Below are 23,402 nucleotides of genomic sequence, written 5' to 3'. Positions count from 1 at the left end.
CGGTATTATATTCACAAAAGTGGTGATCTGATGAAGGATCCATAAGTAAACGAGGGAACTCCTCAAAAATTATAGGGAAATATGTGGTGACTTCGGTTTCGTGAGAAGTATTCTAAGCATATGCTACCAACAAGTAAGATTTTGAACCGAGGTATACCTGGTATACCGTGGTTCGGAAGGTGCTGAGAGAACTCCTGATTCTTTATAGATACAAGTTTGGGAGTTTCGGCGTTGTTTTAAGAACGGAAAGCATATGCTTCTATGCAAATTACATTCATCATCAACATCGTCATCATCATCACTACCATATTATACCATGTTATTGGTAAGTACTTTTCATAGTCTTTTAGATCGAGACTCGAGTTTGTCAAGCGATAATTTAAAAAAATCTATACCTACCTAATATTATAAACCTGAAGAGTATGTTTGCTTGAACGGAATCGGAGGAACTACAGATCCGATTTAAAAACTTATTTCAGTGTTAGATAGCTCATTTATCGAGTAAGAACTAAGACTATAGGCTAAGACTAATACGACCGAAGAAACTCAGGAAAATGTGGGAAAAACGGGGGAAATATTAGAAATTACGAACTACTGGAGCAATAGAGTAGACCAAGTGAAGGGAGTAGGGACATAAGAGCTATTTTTATGGGAAAATGTACGGTTTCCGTAAAATTCCTAATTTACGCGGGCGAAGCCGCGCGGGACATCTAGTCCTATATAAAAACATAAACGTGAAACTCAAGAGATAGCTAGCCAATGTTTTTCCCCGTTTTCCTGCTTTTCTCTTGAAGTTTTTTCTGTTTTTTTTTCTATAGACCTCACGGAGCCCGAGACCTTTCCAACGAATGCAAAAATGTTTTGGAGTTATAGCGTCAGCCCCCCTAGACAAGTGGCAAAACGCTAAAGCTAACGCTAGCGCTAATGCTACAAAATGTATGCGATTTGACATATGTTATCGCTTCGCTAGCGAATACTTATGTCAAATCCATACATTTTGTAGCGTTAGCGTTAGCGTTTTGCCACTTGTCTAGGGGGGCTGCCCCCGTAGACAAGTGGCAAAACGCTTACGCTAACGCTAACGCTAGCGCTACAAAATGTATGGATTTGACATTAGTATTCGCTAGCGAAGCGATGACTTATGTCAAATCGCATACATTTTGTAGCGCTAGCGTTAGCGTCAGCGTTAGCGCTTTGCCACTTGTCTACGGGGGCTGGAAGGAAAACCCGACTTATTTTTATATATTAAATATAATATGTACAAGATGTTAGTGGAGACACCGTTATCCTTGAAACCATCAAATGAGCTGGTCAAAATGAACAACTTTTTCTATGAAAACAATGCTGGGAACTCAAAAAATCCGTCTTCATACAAATTGCCGATCCATCGGGGAAATTGATTCCTAGGCACTTGACGGACCTACGTCATGTGGTCGGCTTAAGGGGGCGACTAACCCTAAAGTGTCGATTTTATAATTCATTTTTATACTTGAAAATAAGCCCCGAATTGTTTCATTTTCTAAAATTAAATACTACATTATATTTCCGAGAATTCGATCTGAGCAAAAACACGATATCTTAAAATTTTCTCGATAGAAAAAATCACAAAGATGCATCTAATTTTCACGAATTTTTCATTTATTGCCATAACCGTGCATTGAAGTAAGTTAATATTTTAACATATTGTATAAAATTCTATCATTGAATTGATTTTTAAAATGTTGTATAATTATCGAGTTATTTTTGTGCTGCAGAAGCGAGCTGTGCGGGCAATCTACAAGTTGGCCCGTAATACTTCACTTAGAGAAAAATTTAAGGAAACTGGAATCTTAACTGTTGCTTCTCAATATGTCCTATCAAATGTATTATATGTTAAAAAGAATATATATCAATTCACGAAAAAATGTGATACCCATGGGAGAAATACTCGTAATAAACATAAGCTTGAAATTCCGGTGACTAGACTTACTAAAGTCAAAAATTCTTTTAAAGGTCAATGTATACGCCTTTATAATAAGATCCCAGAAAGCGTTCAAAATCTCTCAATTAATAGATTTAAAAAAGTTGTTAAAGAACGTTTGTGTACCAAAGCGTACTATAAAGTTACTGATTTCATGAATGATAGTACACCATGGGAATAAGGTCGCCCCCTGCAGAGCTGTTTCATTATAATATGTATAATAATTGTACATTCGTTGTATTTTATTTAGTCATAATGACACTGTTATTTTATAATATATTTTTTGTAATTTTCCATCTTTTTAGAAAAAGATGGCCCCGTGCGAGTTTCTTACGCCGGTTCTTCTCGCCGGGTTAGTTCCCGAACCGGTGGTAGGCATCTGTGTAGCCCCGACGTTCAGAGAATATTTGAAAAAATTTATTCTGAATAAAAAATTTTGAGTTTGAGTTTGAGTTTGAGTTTGAGAAAAAACTAATTTGGCGATGAATGCGCGTCGTCCTTTTTCACCTGGCATATGAAAGACGGGCGTGAGTGTGAAGAGCGAAGGACGACGTTTATTTTTGGGGTTAGTCGCCTTCTTAATAATATTATGTCAATTCAATGTTAGCTGTGATCGATCCGATGGGCGCGACCACATTACTTAGGTCCGCCATCTGGCTAGGAATCAACTTCTCTAATAGTACTTATTTGGGGCACGGTTACATACTAACATTAAAATTCATTTTTATTTTTTTGATGTGTGTAAAGAATTACTAATTTAAACATTTACCATTTATTAATTATTATTTTCACTACCGAGACCGATTGAGGTCTAAATAGATTTCAAGTGCTACGAGGGCTGCTATTTATATATCCGGAATTAAAAAAAGAAACAAACATAATATATCATTTAATATGGTTTTATTGCTTTTCAAAATATTCGCCGCGATGATCGACACACTTTTGCATACGCTGGAACCAATTTTCATAGCACTTTTTCCATTCTGATTGAGGTATCTCCAAAACGTGCATTTTGAACGCATCAACAGCCTCTTCGCGGCTCGAAAAACGTTGACCACGTAATTTGTTCTTCGCGTATGGAAATAAAAAGAAATCGTTAGGTGCCAAATCAGGGGCTGTACGGCGGATGACCAGTCAATTCGATCTTTTGACCCTCCAAAAACTGAGTTGTTTCAGCTGAGGTGTGACAGCTAGCATTGTCGTGATGTAATATGATTCTGCGATGTCGGTTGTCCTTTCTTATTTCTTCAAAGACTTCTGGTAAACAAATGGTCGTATACCATTCAGAATTAACCGTTTTACGATTCTCTAATGGCACTGTAGCCACATGTCCATTAATTCCAAAAAAACAGGCGACCATTTGATTCAAAGTACTTTTTGCACGAGTAACTTTTGTTGGTTTCGGCTCATCTTGGAACACCCAACTGTTGACTGTTGTTTAGTTTCGGGGTCATATGCATAGATCCAAGATTCATCACCTGTGTAGATATTATAAACGGCTTTTGACGTACCACGGTTGTATTTTTTTATCATTTTTTTGCACCAATCGACACGAGCCCGTTTTTGATCGATTGTCAAGTTGTGCGGAATCCAACGCGAACATATTTTTTTTACAGCCAAATGTTCGTGTAATATCTTATGTATGCTCGTCATACTTATGCCTAAGGACGCCTCTATCTCGCGATATGTAACATGACGATCACGCATTATTAGTTCCCGCACAGCATCTATATTTTGTGGGACAACAGCTGTTTTTGGGCGACCTTCTTTATTTTCATCCGTGAGCATAGACCGCCCACGATTAAACTCACTGTACCAGTGATAAACAGTGGTTTTTGATGGTGCTTCATCTCCAAAAGTTGCGGTGAGTTGAATAAAGCACTGTTGTTGATTTAGCCCACGCCGAAAATCGTAGTAAATCATTGCACGAAAATGTTCACGCGTTAAATCCATGGTAAATGAAGACACGCAATTTTCAAAATGACGCCACAATGGAAAAATAATTGACAGTCACATAAAACAAAATGTATTCTTCAACCAAAGAGTTCTATTTTCAAATGTTGTAATTACTTTTTAAATATTCTTCTTGTAAGTGGCCAGTTCCGGATACATAAATAGCAGCCCTCGTATCCTGACATTCAAATGTCTTAAGTTAAATAGTTAAGTTTAATTTAAAATACACAATTAACAATCTATCTTTATATATAAAACTCAAAGGTGACTGACCGACATGGTGATCTATCAACGCACAGCCCAAACCACTGGACGGATAAGGCTGAAATTTTTCATCCAGGTAGATGTTATGGCGAAGGCATCCGCTAAGAAAGGATTTTGATAAATTCCAACCCCAAGGGGTTAAAACAGGGGATGAAAGTTTGTATATAATAATACTTCTTAACGCGAGCGAAGCCGCGGGCAAAAGCTCGTATAATATATACGTACTTAAGTGTGTCACAACGCCTCCGTGGTCTAGTGGTTAGAGCGTCGCTCTCGACTCCGGAGGTCGTGGGTTCGAATCCCGCGTTGGAAACATGTTATTTCCAAGTTTGGTTAGGACAATGCAGGCTGATCACCTGATTGTCTGACAAGTAAGATGATCCATGCGTCGGATGGGCATGTAAAAAGTCGGTCCTGCGCCTGATCTCTCGCCAGTCGTGTCGGTCTTCCGTCCCACTGGGTTATGAGAGTAAAGGAGTAGAGAGTGCTCCTGCTCCTGCGTACCTGGCCTGGTTTCAATGAAACCGGCCACCGTCACCGAAACCGGTGTGGGGAGTATTATTATTACTTAAGTGTGTCTTTACCGTTTGTAAGTTACACGAGACAATTTAGTGCAGTCATTTTACTTTTTAGGAACAAAATAGAGCGGGTGCTCTACTTTTTCAAAGGGTCGATGTTCTTATTTCTCTCCTCTTTGCAATTGCTTATATATCGGCGATTTTCCAATAGCTTAGCAAACTTTAATGATAGGGTTTTGAAGCCACCGGAACCTTGACGCTTTAAAAATAGTTCAGCCCAGGCTCAAGTGATTTTTTTACTGTTTTTACCTCTCCCATATGGGGATATCATTTATAATAATTGGACCATATGATTGATATGGCTTAAACTAGCTAAAAGCAAGTTAAAGATCAGTACCATTTACTTTTTCCGAAATTCCATGAACATCATCCAAAAATATCTTCCTATAAACAGATTATGTGTAAGTTACTGTTTTAAGAAGGTAAAAAATATGTTTAATGCAAAAATATGGTAAAGAGGTAGATTTCTGCAAACCGCTTGTTATTTAGCAGAAAAGTTGAAAGGAGTTTCAACCGTAAACGCGCACTTTGTAACAAACTATCAAACAATTTACAGCTAACTTTTTACTAACGAGTATGCCGTTTTATTACCTTGTTTCTCTTTGAACAAACGGTAAGCAAAGTAGCTAGGTGGAAAAGTGTAATTAAGACAGCCTATTGTCGTAAAAATTGCAACATGTTACGTCCCTTGCTGAGTAATTTCCGATAGATTCTCATTAAAGGTGAGGTTACTCCAATATAATTTGTGTGCGGTAGACCATCTAGGTCCAATTACATCAACGTGTGTTAAAATTAACACTCGAATTAGTATCACGTTACCACTCTCGTTTTTCATACTTATTAATATGAAAAACGAGAGATGTCTTTCATAGGTAATGCAAATCTCACGAGATTGGGGCTCAAGCGAGATCCCGCGAGTTTATGAATACAATACCGCGAGATCTCGCCAATTTCGAGATCTCGCGAGATTATCAGTTTGGTAGGTTTTTTTGCAAATAAATAATAATCACAATATTTGAATAAATTACGAAAAAAAAAAAAAAAATATTATCAGTAAATATAAGATTAACATTCATTTTCAGAAGTAAAATGTATGGAAATATATGGAGACGCTTTTAAATTTCCGTCGACGATAACTTTTTAACGTGCACGTTAGAGGACATCACAATGTTTACACTTCTGAAGTCTGAACCGCACAAAACATCCGCGGTGCGTAAATCAAAAGGGCATTTAACGTACACCCAACGTTTTATCGTGGAAGCCGGCGTCCACGATAACGTGACGTCCAGAATTATAAAAGCGCACTATCAAACACAAAATATCCTTTAGTAATAAAATAGTTCTTTTATAACAAACAAAACAACGAGAAGTCAAAATTCAGGACCTAGTTGAGAATCACAGTGCACAGTACCTAATTGCTTAGGCCAGCTCCTCTTTGCTTTGACTCCGTGATTGCAACTCCGCCCGTGTCAGTCCGCGCTTCAAATAAAACGTTTTTATGCTCAAGTGCAATCTCGTCAAACTCGCGAGATCTCGCCTTTTTTTCGTCCGAGATCAATCTCGCCAAAAAAGGCCGAGATCTCGCGAGAACGAGGTTGCATTCCCTAGTCTTTCATTAAAGAGAAGACATGACATTTTAACAAACCATTAACACTACGAGTATGGAACGTTGGTGAAATTATAATAATAATATAATATGATATCTATGGACGCTTCACACCACGTCAATCTGGCCCCGTGCTAAGTACCTAAAGGACTTGTGTTACAGGTATCAGACAAAGGAAATATATTTAATACTTTTATACTATACATATATTTAAGATTTTTATTATATCATACACATATTTAATACACATCCAGACCCGGGAACATTTTTTATTTTATTTTTATTTTATTTTATTTATCATCACACACGTCAACTATCATTACAGGGTTTACCTAATGCGATAGTAGTGTACATAAAGTTGTATAACAAATTGCTAAAATAATCATTTCATAACTATCCACAATTATAACAAATAAATTAATAACAATAAATTATAAAACCATAAATAGTATATATACCCAATCATTCGATAAATATAATTTAAAATTGTAAATAAATTCTATCCATGATTAAAATTTCTGATCTGAATGATTAAAACCCATGAAAAAAATCATTGAAAACTTTTTGTTCCGTCGGCGGGATTCGAACCCGCGACCCCCGGCTTGAGCTACCAACGCGCTCACCACTGAGCCACAGAGGTAAATTGGGAAATTGGGTCTTAATTTTCATACTTGACCTCCCGATACATATACGTGTACAGTATACACATCTAGGTGTGTATGCCGATACACACCTAGATGTGTACACTGTACACGTTGGCATCATTTCAGATAACTTGAAATAGCAAAAGAATGCATTTTACCAAAACAATGCGTGTCTGTGTTAAGCGAATTTGATTTCAAGGACGTGGCTATGTTACAGTCATAAAGTTAATATACCTAGCGGAATAGAGCAACAATCTCGAACTGTCAAACGAAACCGAAATTGGTTTCATCTGTCATCTGTGTGTAAAAATATGTGTACGTATACACTTACACAAGCATGATTGAACATGATTTTTTATGAGATTAAATTGTTAACGTGCGGCACGTGCCGACCGGACGCCAAAAAAAGAGTGCTGCTGTCATGTATCACACGTCTCTTTTTACCACGCAGTGTTACTGATAGTGACATATCTCTCTTGCTCAGGCCTTTGTTTCTCTATTCCGCTAGGTATATCAACTTTATGGTTACAGTACTGTATGATAGTGACACTGTGACTTCACCTTGAAATTAAATTACCGTTTACCCGCATGATTACTCATCAAGTTCTCGAAACATTAGTACTGGGGTCTGGGAACTAAAACCATTAGTGCCTTCAGCAATCGATATTTTCTAACTTAAAAGTTACAAGTCCTTAAAATAAGGTTACCTTACTTTAAGTAAAACTTTGAGGACAGATGCCAGGCAGACAAATACAGGGTGTAACAAAACAATATGATAAGATAACACTTTAGGGTGTGTATATTATGTAATATGTTCCTTATACATATAGGTAGAGTTCACTGTGAAAGCACAGCGCTGAAAAGGTGTTTTAGGGTTCCGTAGCTTGTGAATTGTGTGGGTAAGCACCCCACTGTCAGGAACTCGTCTATACAAAAATTTAAAAAAAAGTCACAACTTTTAACGATGCTACTTTTACAATGAACTTTTAACGTTGTTCGTGGCGGCCGAAAAGGAAGATCTTCCGACCGAGCGAGATAGCATGCTCGGTCAGGCCGAAGCCCACTGGCGTCATTTCAGACGTTGTATATATCTTGCCGTTCTCCGAAACTTCGATAGCGCAATGGAGGAATGTTAGGCGAATTGTGGGTACCGCCACAAACTCTATACAGTTTAATACCTCTATGCAATTAGCATAATATAGAGTACGAAACCCAGAAAATAACCATACGTGTATCATAACCGTTTCCATGTAAACTATTACAATATTAAATGCTAATCCATACGTTTATTAGAGCAAATAGCTTATAAGCATTTGTTGGTGTTTCCATGACGCGAGGAATGGAGGTAATTCGTGATATTAACACAATTACCGCCATACATCATCCATCATGCACGCGCAGGTCAATAGGTCAATTCAGGTCGATAGCAGAAGCTTTGACGCCTTAAAAGTTTTCGATGGGTTTTTTTTTCTTTAAAAATCACTACACTAATCCTCGTTTCTTCTCTGCCAATATACTCTATTATATTAGCACTGAGATTCATTTCGTAAGCACAACATTAATTTAATGCTTTTCTTCTCTGAAGTATGAAAACAGGCACTCAATAGGGGAAAAAGGCTGGTTATTATTCAGAGGGAATCCTCAACCTAATGGCTAGAAAAGATCGTCCTTCAATAGGTTATAGATATGGATAGCCATTAGGAATGGACCATTGAGTCACAAGACCCCCGAATCCTAAAGGCTGATACTCAACCCCTTTTTTGGGATTTGTAAAAGATTTTTATCCGATCATTTTTGATCCCTCAATCAAAAATTTAATAGGTTTTTTCTAGAATATATTGAGCATTCATGAATCAACATGCTCCCCATTTTTGTCCCGGGTCACTGGGTCATATCACGTCGGTGGTAGGAACTTTGGACGCTAATAATAATTGTAAAAGGGTATCAATGGATTTTCATTGGAATAATAGGTTAATGATGTGTGGACATCAATCGATAAACTGTAATCGTCTCAGGTTTTGACGTAATTCAAGTGGAAATCAGCAAGTTTTAAAGACTATCGCTATAGCTTGGAATAAAAGAGAAAGTTACATAGAATATTGCATTTACAAAAATCTCTATCATCTACCTTCTCCACCAGAAAGAGTAGATATTAAGAGATAAAATAGCTGTATTGTAATCGTTGCATTAGTGTCTAAACACACTAGGCCGAAGTTACGCGGCGTAAATTCCGCATGATTACGCCCGCGATTATTTTAAATTACTGACGACACACCATTCCGTCGCGTTCCGTCCGTATTTTGTATGCGTAACTTAATCGGCCTAGTGTGTTTAAAGACCATATTTAGACACTTAAAGACACGGTCCCATTACGTCGTAGCGAAGTCTACGCGTATCGTAGCTCTTCTACGTAGTGTCTACGAACTTCGTAGATAAAGTATTTTCCAATAGAATCATTTATTTCTTTTGTTGGGATTGCGTGTCACGAAAGCAACCAAATAACTCACGACGCGACTCTTACAACTATTTGATACCTTCTGTTGTGTCTAGACGTCTTCGATCACTAATATACAAGATTCACAGTCCGCGGCAAAAAACGACCTCATTAAAAGAGCACCAAACGCCAACATTCTGGTGGACTTTCGATTTAGTAGTGCTCAAACGCTCCGCTGGGAAGCATGTCCCAGTGATCGTTCAACAATTGTAAAAATCATACGTTTAAAACGCAAAAAAAGGATGGAATTTCATATTCCCGGTAAGTATTAATTTTATCCTAATATATTTCATACAATTGTATTATAAATATTGGTATTTCGTTAAGAAATCAACAAAAAACAGTTTTAAAATTAAGTTGTAAATAAATCAACACGAGGTATAAACCATCTCAATTGCGAATACTCATACTAAAGGTACTTATCGTAGTTTATCATGCCCACTTGAAATGTTCGGGTTATACACTGTGTTTCTGTTCCATTTGGTGGAGTCGCTATTAATTATTATTTATTTTATTGAGGAATATATATTTTTTTAGGTTTCCTCGAGATCCAGTTAGATGTGGAGATTGGTTTTCAGTTATAGCACGGCAAAGATGCGAACAATTTTTCAAGCCGACTTTAGCGAGCGTTGTATGTTCTAAGCATTTATATTCAATGTATACACGTATATTTTAGTTAACTATAAAATTAAACATATTAGAACAACATAATATTACAAGTAAAAATAATTACTCCACACTTTATACATTAAACTTTGGAAAAATTAAAAAATGTACTTACTATTAAAATTATTACAATCAACAAAAAATGTTGAACAGTTCGACTCCACTCATACTTTACTTCACCCTGTTCCAGCGGCGAAGTGCGGCCGTAAAATTATTGAAGTGCTTTTTTGGAATTGTAATAATTTAAACTTTAAGACATATTATGGACGATGGTTGAATTTAGTTTGAAGCGTGCGTCGTTCGTAAAAATGTATTGCTTTGTAAACACACATTGTACATTGTTTTAAAAAAAGATCTTTAATAACTATTATTAAGGTTGATTTTAGATAAATGTATACTTTTGTAAACACTTTTACTTGGCGACAGATTTTCGAGAGGTTTTGTATGGGACTGTGTATCTTGTATATTAGTGATCGAAGCTAGACGTCCTATATTCGGTATCGTCAAATCGCTCCACTTTCCCGTGCTCACACTATTTACGAGATGTGGGTCACTGAATCGCGCGGTAATTATCCTAATATCTTCGATCTATTCAAAAGCTCGTGACGTCACAACTCACACCTTACATAATATGACGCATGGGCTCATCAACATAATACGTGCGACGTGCGTAGTTGATTGGGGGCAGAGTCATTAGGGGCTAGGGAGGCGAGGCGTCGGTGGCGTGCGATAGTGCGGCAGTCGGTAGTCAGTCTGTGGGCCGCGCTCCTGCCACATGCGGCGGCTGTGCTGCCTGTGCGGGGGCGGCTCCGTGCACCCCGCGCCCCCCGCCGCGCCCCTCGCGCCCGCCGCGCCTGACCTCGTCGCCAACCTGCCCGCACTCACGCGGTAACTTTCCCGCCACCCCATTATCATTCATTTGCACTCGCGCCCATTATTGTACATAAACGTTTTTCTTCGCAGGGAATCGAGTCTGAGCGAGAAGGAGGCCGCGCCTAAGCATGTCATCGAAGCCGAGGACGTCAACTACGACGTCGAACCCGAGACGAAGCTCCCGGACGAGCCCGTCCCGCCGCGGACGCCGTCCATCCACATCGAGGACGTCTCCGAGAAATTCAATCCATCGATACACAGCTCGCAAACGATAGAGGGATCTACGAGGAGTGCTGCATCCTCTGAAAACTTGTCAAATCATAGGCCGGATACGCCGGACGCTCCTGTCGAAGTTGAATCTCAAACTAAAAGTGAAAAAGCGTCCCCCGCGGTTTCGGTTTCTAGTAAAGATACGAAATCACTGGTCTCGCAGGACACCGTTCAACTGGAATCGGAGCCGGAGACGCCCGAGCGCGTGTGCGTGAGGGACGTTCGCACCGCTATCTCGGAGTGCATAGCGCCGGCGAAGCACGAAGACTGGGAGACGACCCTGGGCGGGCTGCTGGAGCTGGAGCGCTTGGCCAGCGACGGCGGGGCGCACGCGCCGGCGGCGAGCTGGCGGGCCGCGGCGCGCTCCACCACGCTCCACGTCCGCTCGCTGCGGTCCCGGGTGGCGCGCGCGGCCTGCTCCACCCTGGGCACGCTGTTCGAGCGTCGGGGCAAAGTCCTGGATCCGGAGCTGGAGGAGGCGGCGCAGGCCCTGCTGGACCGGTGCGCCGACGTCAACAGGTTCCTGCGGGCGGACGCGACGGCGGCGCTGGGGCGCGTGGCGTGCGGGGGCGGGTACGTGCGGGCGGGGGTGGCGCTGGCCCGGCGGGGGGCGAGCCACCGCGCGGGCCCGGTGCGCGCCGCCGCCGCCCAGGCGCTCGCCCGCCTTGTGAAGCAGCAAGGCGCGGCTCGAGTGCTGGAGCTGCCCGGCGAGCCCCGCGTGCTGGTGCTGCGCGCGGTGGGCGAGCTGCTGGCCGACGCCAACGCGGACACGCGCCTGCACGCTCGTCACCTGTGCCTCGCGCTCGCCGAGGACCACCGCTTCGAACCCCTCCTAAAGGAGGCGATGGCGCCGAGTCGATATCGAGCCATTGAAAAGTTTGTTGATAAGTTGCGTTGTCGGTAGTAACAGGTAACTTTGTTACTCACCCTCCAGACAAAACAAAGTTGTTTGCGTTGCGCGCGATAGAGAGACGTAATACCTACCTACCTAAATGATATTAATTCATAATTAATATTATTATCTACGTTGGTAGAAAAACAACTTGAACTTGACATTATTTAGTTAAGTATAAGTAATTGTTTGTCTATATATGTAGAAGTAACAAATTTTTAGATATATTATGTCGTCTTTAAGAATGATAATATAAAAGATTTATGTACTTACTAATAATTACTCCTATTTAAAGTAAAATTTAAAAGTTTCTAAATAAACGTTATTTTGAAAATGTTGTTCTTTTATTAACTTATTAAGTACTTACCTATAATATTATTTAACATTATAGCTACGATATATAATAGCTATACGAATGTCCAACATTTGTGAATTTGTGATGTGATGTACCTACCTAAGTAAATGCACACGAATTATTTAAGTAGGTAGGTACCTACCTATTTTATTGGCACGTTCTTATGTAATGTTATACTTACTTTATCACCTTCTAACCTTTGAAAGTAGGTAAGTACCTAAGTTATTCTTACTCTTAGGTCAAAGTACCCAGGGCCTGATTAACCCTTAGGCTAATTAGGCTGCAGCCTATATAGGGCGCGAGGATCGGGGGGGCGCTGAAATCGTGTCTTCGCATGCACTTATCTAGCATCATTTCATCTACCCTAGATATTTCAATTAGACCGAGACAAAACATTAAAATTAAATGCGCTTGAGAGTCTCTGATTCTCATTCAATGATCAATTTTTTTAAAAATAAAATAATTAAATAAATTTCCCCCGTTTTTTCCACATTTTCCTCTATTTGTTCGATCCTATTAGTCTTAGATTGATAAAATACAGCCTATAGCCTTCCTCGATAAATGGGCTATCTAACAATGAAAGAGTTTTTCAAATCGAACTAGTAGTTCCTGAGATTAGCGCGTTCAAATAAGCTCTTTCAAATAATTTCCCCCGTTTTTTTCACACTTTCCTCTATTTCTTCGCTACTATTAGTATTAGCGTGATAAAATAGGCTTCCTCGACAAATGGGCTATCTAACACTGAAAGATTTTTTCAAATCGGAGCAGTAGTTCCTGAGATTAGCGCGTTCAAACAAACAAACTAACAAACTCTTCTGCTTTATAATATTAATTATAATATTAATAGTATATTATACTAAATGTTTGGCGCGGCTTCGCCCGCGTTATTTAGGAATGTCACGGAAACCGTACATTTTTCTGCAAAAAAGGAACCTATGTCCTTTCACGTGGTATATTCTTCATGAGTGCCAAATAACATAAAAATTGCTCCAGTAGTTTCTTCTTCGTGATCCAGTGGTTTAGAGCGCGGCTCTTGACTCGGAGGTCGTGGGTTCAATTTCCGCGTTGGAAACTTGTTATTTCCAAGTTTGGTTAGAACAATGCAGGCTGATCACCTGATTGTCTGACAAGTTAAAGATGACCCATGCGTCGGATGGGCATGTAAAAAGTCGGTCCTGCGCCTGATCTCTCGCCAGTCGTGTCGGTCGTCCGTCCCACTGGGCTATGGGAGTAAAGGAATAGAGAGTGCTCTTGTGTACTGCGCAAACACTTGGGCACTATAAAATTACTCCTGCGTAACTGGCCTGGTTTCAATGAAACTGGCCATCGTCACCGAAACCGGTGTGGGAGTTATCTTATCTTATATCTTTAAACGAGCAATTCTTGTATATATATGTATATATATACAGTGTGTAACAAAAATAAGTGATAATACTTAAGGGTGTGTACGTGTTCCTTGAAGAGAGTTCACTGTGAAAGTAGCAGCTCCGAAAGACGAATTTTTTTTTCACTTTTGTATGGGCAAGGGCCCGAGCGTCACGAGTTTCCCCATACAAAAGTGAAAAAAAATGTTGGTCTTTCAGCGCTGCTACTTTCACAGTGAACTCTTTACGAGGAATACGTACACACCCTAAAGTATTATCACTTATTTTTGTTACACCCTGTATATATATATATATATATAATAGGAATCTCGGAATCGGCTCCAACGATTTTCATGAAATTTAGTATATGGGGGGTTTCGGGGGCGATAAAGCGATCTAGCTAGGAATCATTTTTAGAAAATGTCTTTTTATTCGTGTTTTATCGATAATCGATAAACTGAAAAATATGACTGTTCCTGACATCTATTGGCGAATAATAAAACTATTTCGTGAGCAAGTAATTGCTTTAAAGACACAACAACAGCTAAAGCTATTCCAGCAGATGGCGTTGTTAAGTAACAAGAAGTCAATGAGTGTTTGCTATACCGAGCAAAGCTCGGTCATCCAGGTACTTATTATTAAACCGTGTTAAAATTTTCACACTACTACTCTACTCAGTTACTACTTTTTAGGCCGTCCGTAACACACCTAGCGGGGGCGCGTCCTCATAATTAGCCTAGGGCGGTCAGAACTCTTGATCAGTCGCTGAAAGTACCTATAGGTACTTATACTTAAATATTAGTATTTATGTTAAAAAAAATATCTAAGGAGGTACCTCAGGAGGTACCTACTCTGTCTTTGGTACTCATAGAGAAAAATAAACGTGATTATCTATAATATTCTCTTTGATTATAATACAGACACTAAAGCGCAGTAAGTGCAAAATCATGATTCGGAGAAAAACGCATTTAAAGTTTAAAAACGTAAATATATCAAAATGTATTTGTTTTATTCTTTGTCAACTTTATCTCAAAGGGAATAACGTAAACTTAATCCTAGAAGTAAAGAATGCCCTGAAAACCCCATGAATAATTTATTACAGGCATTAAGAGGATTCCACACCGCCATTTTTCCCATACAAACGCTGTCCCCTGTTTCCTCCCTGGATAATGCTAGTAGAGTTATAATTTTTTTCCTGAATATCTACGGCCACTAATACAATGTCCCTATGTTTTCCTTTTTTTCATAATTTAATTATTAAATAAGATATGAACGTTCAAAAACCCAAAAAAATGGCCAGATTTTCCACTGTGTTCAAACGTCCAGAAAACAGATTTGGATAGATTATACAAAAAAAGCAAAACATAGGAACACAGCTCAAGCCTTTTTTTAATCTTTAATGAAAAAAGTACTTAAATCGGTTAAGTTTTGGAGAAGGAATCAGGGGACAACGAATCGTTGATTTTCTGGATTTTCTGCAGTTGTCTCTATCGCGTTCTGCGGTATAGGCTTGAGGTAAGGGAGACAGCTATAGATATTACACGTACTTTTTTTTCATTTCTCTAGCTGCTGTGGTATCCTCTTAATATTTTTGGGGCCCCTTTACTGCACAGAAAAAAACCAAGAATTACATAATATTAAAACGCAGTAAAAAAAGGTGCATTACTGCACTTTAGTTAGTTTTGTGTTCTGGAACATAAAAGAAGTAGGTAGTGCATACAAATGAAACAGCATAATAATTTAATTATGAAAATTTTATTTTTAATAATCAAATAAGATGCGTTTTTCATTTGAACTTCGTTTCTAAGCTAAAAATTTATTAAAAAATCTGAATCGTTAATTAATATGGCGTCATTTTAACCATTGTTGATATAGTAAAAATATCTAATACTAGCTGTTGGCCGCGACTTCGTCCGCGTGGACTTCAGTTTATAGCGCGCGATGACAACAAAATTGGTGTCAAAAGCTTTTATAAAAAAACCCTAAAAAATGTGGAACGCTTCACGATTTTGCGTGTCATCCTTGCGCGGTACCCCTTAAATCAAAACAGCTGTGCAGAGTGCACACAATAAGTATTTAATTTTTTTTTATATTAAACTTCATATTTTATGCCAAATTTTAAAGCTTATTTAGCCCAGCAATAACCCATAAACTATTTATCATTGATAGTAAAACGTAGTAATTATATTCTCTTTGATTGATAGATTTAAGGTTACGTCACTGCATAGATAAAGTACTGATTTATTTAATAACGTAGAATAGATATAACAATCTAAAAAAATCGAAACTTGGATGTAAGATGATACCACCTCTTATAGAAAGACAGTTGAGCAAGCGTCAGCGCGATGTAGAAGACGCACGGCGCCATCTATTATGACTTTTGGAACTAACTTAATTTGAACAAATTTACGCATTTTCACCCCCTTTCAACCCTTTTTTCCAGTAAAAAAGTAGCCTATGTCCTACTCAGGCTTTAGACTATCTGTATACAACATTTCATTACAATCAGTTCGGTAGTTTTGGCGTTTGGCGTGAAAGCAAGACAAACAGACAGACAGACAGAGATACTTTCGCATTTATAATATTAGTATAGATTATGTGCACACTGCACCACTGTTTTTGGGTATTTTGATTAAGTAATTAAGGGCTGCGCTCACGCCGCGCTACACCTGAATGGCAGCGGCGAAGCGAGCACTTTCAGCGCTGCCATTCCGGTGTAGCGCGGCCCTAGGGGTACCCCGTACCACTAACCAGGGTTTTAAAAAGTTTTTAAATTTGACACAAATTTTGTTGACACCGCGCGCTATAAACTAAAGTCCACGCGGACGAAGTCGCGGGCAACAGCTAGTTAGAAACTATACAAATACTGCATTTTAGTAAGTAGTATAGATTATATCAATATAGCAATTAACTTTTTAAAATGCAGTATTATACCTGAATTTACTGCATTTTATTTAGTAATCACTAGTACTAATTAAATGCAGTAAAAACTGTTTGTATGGAGTTAACATATACTGAGTTTTAATTAGGTTTTCACGTGACTGTGAACGGAACTATTTAATAAACAGTATTTTATTTGCATTTACTGCGTTTTAATCTGAAATCACAAAAAAAAGCTTGCAGCAATTGATTTTACTGCGATTTATATAGCAATAATAGACATTATTGCTATATAAATCGCAGTAAAATCACTTGCTGTAAGCTTTTTTTTGGCAGTAAAATGGGGTAGATACTGCATTTTCAAAAAATTTTATGGTTAAAAATAAAATACTTCTATTTAACGTAGGATAATGTGAGTAAGCCAGAAATAAAGAGAAAAAAATGTAGATTTAGAATATTATATCAAAAACGGAAAATCACAAAAATGCGCCTTACTGTTACTGCGCTTTAGTGTCTGCACTAGGGTTGCTGAGGATTCCTCTTCCGCTTCCTCATAATGAGGAAGTTCCGCAATATTTTGGGTTCCTCAACCGTTACCGCATCCTCATAAATAAAAATAAAAAAATCCTCTTCCGCTATCGCTTCCTCAAAATTTAAGAAGAATTTATGAGGAATTTTACTGCGCATGCGCGTCGCGTATCCAATCATGGCAATGCACACGCCAGAGCCAGAGAATTGTATTATTTACTCATCTTTTTTTTGTATGCATGTGTTGTGTATGTTTTTTTTTATTGCTGAAGGCAGGTCATCTATTGTGACTACTTCGCATTAGAGTACCGTCCCCAACCCAATGCTGCTCATAAATTAAACGATGTGGTTATGGTTGGTGCCACGAATTTCCTCTGTGGATGAGTATTCGTAGCGACCAAGGTGCCTGTTCCTGCTCTGTAGTAGAGCAGGACAGTCAAGGAGAAGGTGTATAGGTGTCTCATCCTCCTCCTCGCAGAATCTGCAAGTCGTGAAGCTAACTAACACCTATTCTGTTATGGTGCTTATTGAGCTTGCAGTGCCCAGTTAGGCTTCTGGTAAGGATTCTTAATTGATTCCTACCCATGGTGAGCACTATTTTTGACAGTTTCTTGTTAAAGCCAGCAATTAGTGCCTTGGAGTGTTCAAGGCCTGGGACTCAACCCATTGCTTTCTGCTTAGTTCGCGAACCCATTCCTCGAGCACTTGCTTTGTAGTACTGGGAGATATTCCGCAGACCGGTTCTGGGCCATATATGAGACTCTCGGCCCCAAGCCTAGCCAGTTCGTCTGCGGTTTCGTTGCCGGGGACGTTACTGTATTGTCCCTCCCTAGCATGTTCAACGTCTCAATGCATTCCAGAACCAATTTCGATGAAACTTCTGCAGCAGTCAGTGCTTTAAGTGCAGCTTGACTATCAGAGAAGATAAAACATATTTTTGTTAACTAGTGCCATCTCTAGGCTTTCTAGTAAGCAACCGATGATTGCGAAGACCTCAGCCTGAAACATGGTCGCAAACTCCCCCAAACTGGCATGTTTGCCTCTTGGTGGCTTGCCCCCGTAGAATCCGGCTCCCGCACGGTTCTTTCCTTGATCCATCCGTGAACCAAACTATATCGCTAGGGCGAATATTAATTGGGATATTTCCTTTCTAGTCCTCCCTGGCAGGTATAAGAACCTGATATTGCTTCGAAAAGCTATGCACCTTGATCATGGCGTCTGATTGCATGTCCATGATGGGTGATTCACGAAGAGACTGTTCCAGCTGTCTAAATGGGGTGGAGGCCTAATTTGTCCTGCCCGCCGTCCTGGCCCTGGCCTTTCTAGCCTCCATCTGAACAAGCAGAGGAAGCGGAGTTAGGTTGATCAGGGCCTCGAGGGAAGCGGTGGGTATTGACGAAAGCGCACCCGTGATTATTAGGCATGCCAGTCTCTGGACGCTGTTCAGATTTTTGCGACAGTTTACTTGTTCAGCCTTTTTTTGACACACTACGCAGCCATAATATGCGGTAATCGGTCTCACTACGGCTGTATAAAGCCATTGTATATGTTACTGAACTCCTCCTTAATTGCTGGACCAATTTTGATGATTCTTTATTATGTGTGTGAGAATGGTTCAGATTCATAGTTTGGTCCACTGGAAAATGCCCTTTTAATTAATTTTTGTGTAATGTATGTACCTAGTTGTGTACAGACAGAACAAAGACTTTTGGGTTGGGTCCGCTAGTATTTATAATTTCCTATCATCCTCTTCCTCATCCGCTTCCTCATCCGCATCCTCTTCCTCAAAAAATATCCTCTTCCTCATCCGCATCCTCTAAATTTGCGCGTGAAAATTCCTCTTCCTCCTCCTCTTCCTCATAATCACTTCCTCAACAACCCTAGTCTGCACGGCAGAATAGACAAACAAGAAAGCGACCAGTGTTGCCAACTTAGTGGAATTTCCACTAGATCTGGTGGTTTAGACGTACCTTTCGGCGGGAAAAAATTGGTTTTAGTGGCTAGTGGATTTCTTAGTGGATTAGATTATTTAAGTTAGTGGTAGCTTCGACGTTAAACCACTAGTTTTTTTTATTATGTTTCTAACCCTTGAAGACGCACACTGGAAACTTAATTATATTATTATTATCTTTATTCGTTTTGCCGCATTCTAACGCTGATATAGAGCGATTATTTAGCATGATGAATGTTGCCAAGACTTAACAGAGAAACCGAATGAAGGGTTGCCTTTCTTTCGTGCAAGGTTAGCACGCGAAGGCAAAAGCTGTAATTATATTATATATAAAACTCAAAGGTGACTGACTGACTGATTGACATAGTGATCTATCAACGCACAGCCCAAACCACTGGACGGATCGGGCTAAAAGAACAATGGCCAAATCGTACCAGGTTGGCGGTGGCGTCCCGATATGCCATTAGTAGCAAAAATTCCCTAATATTTTAAGGCATCGAAAATCATTAGAAATGTGTCTATAAATAGCCACAAAAAAAAACAATATATTTTAGTTTCGTTATGTTCTTACAGCCGGCGATCATTCGCATTCGGTCTATTATTTGGGTAATACTCTAGGAAAAATTGAAATAATTAGAAACGAGATCGCCGAATATACACTTGTAGGCCACACCGCAGTCGGGAAAAAGGTAGTTCTTAAGTCTAACCATCGTAAATAAAATAATTGTAAACGTAATTATTATTATAAAAAAATCGTGGCTATTTAGACATAATTCTCAAACGGAATTATGTTTAGAGCATAAGAACAACCAAATCTAAATATAGTTTATTTTGGGACATCAAAAATAAAAGTCGAGTCCAGCTCCTATACAAATTTGGCCATGATTCTTTGAAATGATGCATGTAGATGTTATGACGTAGGCATCCGCTAAGAAAGGATCTTGATAAATTCCAACCCCAAGGGGTTCAAATAGGGGATAAAAGTTTGTATATAATAATACTTCTAACGCGAGCGAAGCCGCTGGCAAAAGCTCGTAACAACATAATACCAAATGCCGTATTACAAAATTAGAACTAAAGAAATTTATTCTTCACAAACTGAACAAGTAAATGACAATGATTCCTCTGAAGACATCTTTAGTTAAGTACCTACTTATACATAGGTACATAGGTAACTAAAGTTTTCCTTTTTGTAGTAACAAAAATAATTATTTCATAATAATAATAACGTTGTTGTATTATTTTCAAATTATATTCAGATAGGTTGTTGTTGTCTTTACGTTATTTAGAGGAATTCTGGTGGTTTGAGAGGCCATTTAGGTTTTAGCGGTTTCTGATGGTTTACGCTGCTGAATATGGTGGGTTAGTAAAAAAAAAGTTGGCAACACTGAAAGCGACATTTTACTTCATATTTAGCATAATTATATGTTTAGCTTGCTACATATATTATGTATTCGTATTATTTTAATTGTTCTAGTTATGCACTTTAAAGATGTAGGAAATAATAAGAAGCGAATACTGAATAGGTAACTAAATTAAATGGTCCTCTACACGAACTATGAACTATCCAACGCCGCTTTGATCAAACTGAGCTCTTTCTTGTTTTGGAGCTGGTGTTACCTGTGGTGCACCCAAGGGTTTCCGAGACATAAGCCAGAATGGTATTCACGAATGGTGACTCTGTTGCATGGATCCGTTGCCTCTTTCTTCGGATTCTATCAATGCGGTCTAACGAGTTTGTCTTACTCAAAATTAACAGGTACTTAAATAAGTAAGTAGAATTAAGTATCTGATACACGGTCGTCAACAGCAAAAAATAGTATGCGCGTTGCCAGCCACACTGTGCAGTGTGCACTGTTGTCAACGTGTTGTCGACCAAAGTTTTTCATACATTTTGCGTGGTCGTCAACGGCCGTTGACGACCGTGTATCAGATACCTACTTTAAGTGCAGAATGTTTGTCGAAACAAATGTTTACCTACTCAAAATCTATGGCCTTTGCTCTGTTGAGGTCTGTTGATTGATTTAAATGATATTCTCTGAACGAAGGAACCTCATCAAGTACCTATACTGTAGTGCCTGGGGGCTGGGACAGTTATTTTTAATGTCCGTGTGTATTAACCAGATGGGCAACCGCCATTTGGTCAATACGTCTGAGACCAACCATGTGGGGGTTTCCTCACGGGTATAACTGTACGTACTTGAGAAAGAATGAGCTTGCTCATAAGTGCGAGTCAAAGGTTTATTATACTTACCCACTAGGCCACAGACGCTCTATAAAAAATTGGCTTGTTACAAACGTCGCCACATTAAGCCTTGATTCAATACGGAAAGGGCTACTTAAAAGGCTGGTTATAAATTACCTTGAAGAGGCTTATGTGGCCCTCAAGCTTATCGTATTCCCTATCTCCGCAAAACGCCTTGTTAAAACTTAAAAGTAGAAAGAACCACGAATCTAATTTACAATGCCATTTGACTTGGATTCGAAAACTTTTAATCTATTGCATAGCTTTTATCGCGGGCTTTGAGCGTGGCTACCGGATCAAGAAATTCCGTAACGACAATAACACTTACACCCGGGGTGTTACACCCCCCACTCCGACCGACCCAGCGGTGCGCGGCGTTGGCGTGCATCGTCTAACGTCGTCGGCAGACTTCAGCATGGTGTACTTTGTGTGCATGCGACGAGACGTATGCGAATTATAATTGCATAAGCTGATAACTATAAGAAATGCTATGAATTTATAGCTTTAACGCGGCAGTCCCCGAGTGCCACACGTATTTTTTGGACGAAAAATTGGTCAACGATTCACTTGTGCAGTAAGTTTTCGTATCCGTAGAACAGGATTTGGGAATTCGTTGCTCAAAAGATAGTACCTACCTAACGCCAAAAATTTTGCTAACTTTAAGCGTGTGGCCTTTACCTTAGTTTTGATAGGTACTTAGTTATAATTATTATAGTAGCCATTCACCTAATTTTAGAGGACAATACCGCTAGTCAATATGCCCTCATGGTGTGGTCATGGGGCTACTTCGCATTTGACCTGATGTGGTGCCTGATCTACACGCCTCGAGACTACATCATACTGCTGCATCATGCTAGCGCGCTAGTTGGTGTCAACGTCTACATGGGCAAAGAGAACACTGGCTGCAGCTTCCCCTGTACCGTCGCCTTGTTGGAGATTACAAATCCTCTACTACAAACACGATGGTAAGGTTTTTAACCGAAAGATATCCTTCGATCGGAATTTCCAAGAATTGCTATTGTATTCTATTGTTGTCGCGATCACCGGTGCTCGCGCGGGGCTTGAAGGATTAAGCATAATAATATTAAAACGTAACTGGGTAGCCTACGTCCTGACTCTTGGGTCCACCAGCTTGATAACATTCTAGGCAATCTCTCGACGCAATGTACCTTTCTTGGTTTATAATAATTATGTTCGCCCGAGCCACAGAATACATAATATTAGTACAAGTACCCATGCATAATAGTTCGGAATTGTTAGTAATTTGAGCATAGGAGTCCCGAACATAGCTGTAGTTTGAAATTTTTCGTTTATATCAACGTACATCGACAAAAATTGAATATTGAACTTCAAGAGTACAGTACTCATCAGATTTCTTAAATAGGCATCATTATTAACTATTTCTCTAGTAAACTTACTAAAACGACACTTGGAATAACAAATACACACTTTTGTAAATACCAGCTCAAGTACTTATGTGCTTATAGGCTATAGCAAAGTAAATATAGTTCATTGTTTACCAGGTTTCTCCGCGAATGTGGTCACAACAAAACGGTTGTTTACTACACAGTTGAGATACTGTATTTGCTGATGTTCTTAGCGCTACGCGGGGTACTGTGTACCTACTTTATGTACAAAATAATCTTATCTGATACATTTGGAATGGACCAGAAACTTATATCGTTCGCTCTGTACATCGTGTCATCGGCCCTTGTGTATGAAATATTTGGCTACATAATGTACAAGTATGAGAAAATCATCGTAGAATTTATACGATGCATCAGTCAATAAAAGGATTTTTTATGATTTTTATGCGATTTTGGCTGTAATCTAACAATAGCACAAATGCTAATGGAAATAAAAATACAATGCAGTTGTG

General features: G+C 39.2%; 2 protein-coding genes across 3 annotated transcripts in view; both read left to right on the top strand.

Moving 5' to 3' along the window:
• Positions 1 to 12,243, top strand: part of LOC121738097 — a 27,769-nt gene extending 15,526 nt beyond the window's left edge. The window contains exon 9 of the mRNA XM_042129941.1: positions 11,129 to 12,243. Coding sequence (XP_041985875.1) covers positions 11,129 to 12,212 — 1,084 coding nt within the window. The 3' untranslated portion in view covers positions 12,213 to 12,243. The remainder of the gene's footprint in view (positions 1 to 11,128) is intronic.
• On the top strand, positions 5,167 to 23,402 carry LOC121738118 (TLC domain-containing protein 5-like). Of its 2 annotated transcripts, XM_042129986.1 has the most exons (4): positions 5,167 to 5,177; positions 20,805 to 21,037; positions 22,260 to 22,488; positions 23,047 to 23,402. In XM_042129986.1, the coding sequence occupies exons 2-4, from the start codon at positions 20,818 to 20,820 to the stop codon at positions 23,312 to 23,314; spliced, it is 717 nt and encodes a 238-aa protein (XP_041985920.1). In that variant the 5' UTR covers positions 5,167 to 5,177; positions 20,805 to 20,817; the 3' UTR covers positions 23,315 to 23,402. The 2 variants fall into 2 exon arrangements, with proteins under 2 accessions (XP_041985920.1, XP_041985910.1); XM_042129976.1 differs by lacking the exon at positions 5,167 to 5,177 and having other exon boundaries at positions 20,732 to 21,037.

Source organism: Aricia agestis, chromosome 2 (genome assembly GCF_905147365.1).
Source record: "Aricia agestis chromosome 2, ilAriAges1.1, whole genome shotgun sequence".
Taxonomy (NCBI): Eukaryota; Metazoa; Arthropoda; class Insecta; order Lepidoptera; family Lycaenidae; genus Aricia; species Aricia agestis.
This window is presented reverse-complemented; position numbering and strand designations above follow the sequence as displayed.

What these genes read in the sequence shown, in the direction of transcription:
- LOC121738118 (XM_042129986.1), top strand. Translation starts at nt 20,818, where the DNA reads ATGGTCCTCTACACGAACTATGAACTATCCAACGCCGCTTTGATCAAA. An exon ending in GTCTTACTCAAAATTAACAG is followed by an intron (nt 21,038 to 22,259) that starts GTACTTAAATAA and finishes ACCTAATTTTAG; the next exon opens with AGGACAATACCGCTAGTCAA. An exon ending in CCTCTACTACAAACACGATG is followed by an intron (nt 22,489 to 23,046) that starts GTAAGGTTTTTA and finishes ATTGTTTACCAG; the next exon opens with GTTTCTCCGCGAATGTGGTC.